This window comes from Corapipo altera, unplaced genomic scaffold (genome assembly GCF_003945725.1).
Source record: "Corapipo altera isolate COAL_440 unplaced genomic scaffold, ASM394572v1 61117, whole genome shotgun sequence".
Taxonomy (NCBI): Eukaryota; Metazoa; Chordata; class Aves; order Passeriformes; family Pipridae; genus Corapipo; species Corapipo altera.
Genome location: NW_020885244.1, coordinates 26,666 through 28,869, shown reverse-complemented (window position 1 = coordinate 28,869; position 2,204 = coordinate 26,666). Strand labels below are relative to the sequence as shown.

Below are 2,204 nucleotides of genomic sequence, written 5' to 3'. Positions count from 1 at the left end.
GAGGTCCCTTCCAACCCAGCTGATTCTGTGACTCTGATTCCCCCTCAAGCCCCCGGGTCTCACTGGATCATTTACCCTCATGCCCCAGGCCCTGAGCGTTCCCAGGGGGGTGTTTGTGGCTCACCCAGAGCTCTGCCCTTACTTGTACACGTTGGTGTTGTATTTCCTCTCGCTGGGGAACCCGAACATGCCGCAGACGACCCGGGAGTTCTTCATGGTCCAGTGTTTGTCACAGATCTGCTTCCAGGTGCCCTCGTCCTTCACCTCCACGTAGCCCTCGGTGACAGGGACCCGCTTGCGGTAGGTGGCCAGGATGGCCCTGATCCTGATGTCCTCCACCTGGATGTTCATGTTCTACAGGCACAGAGCAAACAGGAGTCACACTGGGGGAGGAGGAAAGTGGTGGTGGAGCTTCAGGGTGGGATGAAACCCCAGCTGTGAGGGCTGGAAGGACAGGATGTGCAGGGAGGGACAACGGGGAGGCAAAGAGGAGGGACAGGACAAAGGGGAATGGGTTCAAACCAGATGGATGTTGGGAAGGAAGGGTGGTGAGGCCCCAGAATGGATTTCCCAGAGGATGTCCCATCCCTGGAAGTGTCCAAGGCCAGCTTGGAGCAACCTGGGCTGGTGGAAGGTGTCCCTGCCCATGGCAGGGGGTGGCACTGGATGATCCTTAAGGTCCTTTCCAACCCAAAACCATTCTGGGATTTTATGAAACAAACCTCTCCACCCTGTGCAAATCCAGCCTCCATCCTGTTAAGAGGATGCTCTTTCTCATTAAAAAAACCCGAACCCAACATTAGTTTATTTTATAAGTAGCCACTTAACAAACCTCCTTTATCACTTAAGCACTTGTCCATCCCAGTGCTGGTTTCAGCAGCACAGGGACCTTAATTTAGTCCCAGCTGCTGTGAAAATAAACCCAGCTTTCTTAGGGCCATCTTAATGACAGAATCATTTAGGGAAAAGCAGGAAACCGGGAGCCTGTAAGGGAAAACTTTGGGGTTTTCAGGGAGCCCATGTGGAATCTGGGATTCCACTGTGCTGACAGCAGTATTTCTCTGGTTCCTCCTCCAGCTGAGGCAGGACTTGGGACAGCAGATGAGTCACGGGGGTGGAATGGATTTCACACGTGGAGCCCTAAAAGTGAGGGCACAGAGCAGCCCTGCAGGGCCCCGAGCCCAGAGCAAAGCCTGGCTGGAAAATATCCGCCGTGGCCACGACCAAAGAGCTCCTGAAAAAACGGATAAACCCCATTCCAGCAGCCCTGAACTGTCAACTGTGCACAGACCCACGTGGTTCTGGCTCAGGGTTACATCAGGACTGAGGAATCCTCCCTTCTCCGGGATTCAAAAAAGAAAAATGTCCGGAGCTTTAAAGGGCCACGAGCCCCTGGATCAGCAGCTCCCTCTGGATCAGCAGCTCCCTCTGGATCAGCAGCTCCCTCGGGATCAGCAGCTCCCTTGGGATCAGCAGCTCCCTCTGGATCAGCAGCTCCCAGGGCTGGGGGAGGCCAGGAGGTCAGAGCAGGACGTGCTGAGTCCTGCCAGTGACGTGGCTCATCCATTCCCCAGATGCTTCCCCAGCTGCTGATGCAACCAGGAGAGTCCAGGGAAGGGGAAACAACTGCCTGGAGCAGGGAATGGGCCAGGGAAAGGCTCTGGCATCTCCTCACTCACAGCTCTGCTCAAGCCACTCACTCAAGTTTTTCCCCCTCCTTTTCCTTATTTTTTTTTTCTTCCTCCTCCTTTTTTTTTTTTTTTTTTAATTTAAAAATTTTTTTATATTTATATAAAATAGGTATTTATATTGAATACTTATATATATATAAAATATTTGTATTTTTACCACCCAGTTTTACAAAAATATTTATATATAATAGCTATTTATATAAAATATTTAGATATATAAAATGTTTGTATTATTTACCACCCAGTTTTACAGAAATATTTATATATTTCTATATATAATAGCTATTTATATAAAATATTTAGATATATAAAATGTTTGTACTATTTACCACCCAGTTTTACAAAAATATTTATATATTTCTATAGCTATTTATATATATATATAATATATAGCTATTTATATAAAATAGTTAGATATAGAAACTATTTGTATTATTTACCACCCAGTTTAAAAAAAAATATTATATATTTATATATAATAGCTACTTATATAAAATATTTAGATATAGAAAA

The 2,204-nt window shown here is 46.3% G+C and overlaps 1 protein-coding gene across 1 annotated transcript in view; it reads right to left on the bottom strand.

Annotated features, from left to right (window-relative positions):
• Positions 1-142: 142 nt before the first annotated feature.
• LOC113940285 (lysyl oxidase homolog 2-like) overlaps positions 143-2,204 on the bottom strand; it is a gene marked incomplete at its 3' end in the record, with an annotated part of 26,538 nt that continues 24,476 nt past the window's right edge. The window contains exon 4 of the mRNA XM_027631404.1: positions 143-354. Within this exon, the coding sequence (XP_027487205.1) occupies positions 143-354 (212 nt within the window). The remainder of the gene's footprint in view (positions 355-2,204) is intronic.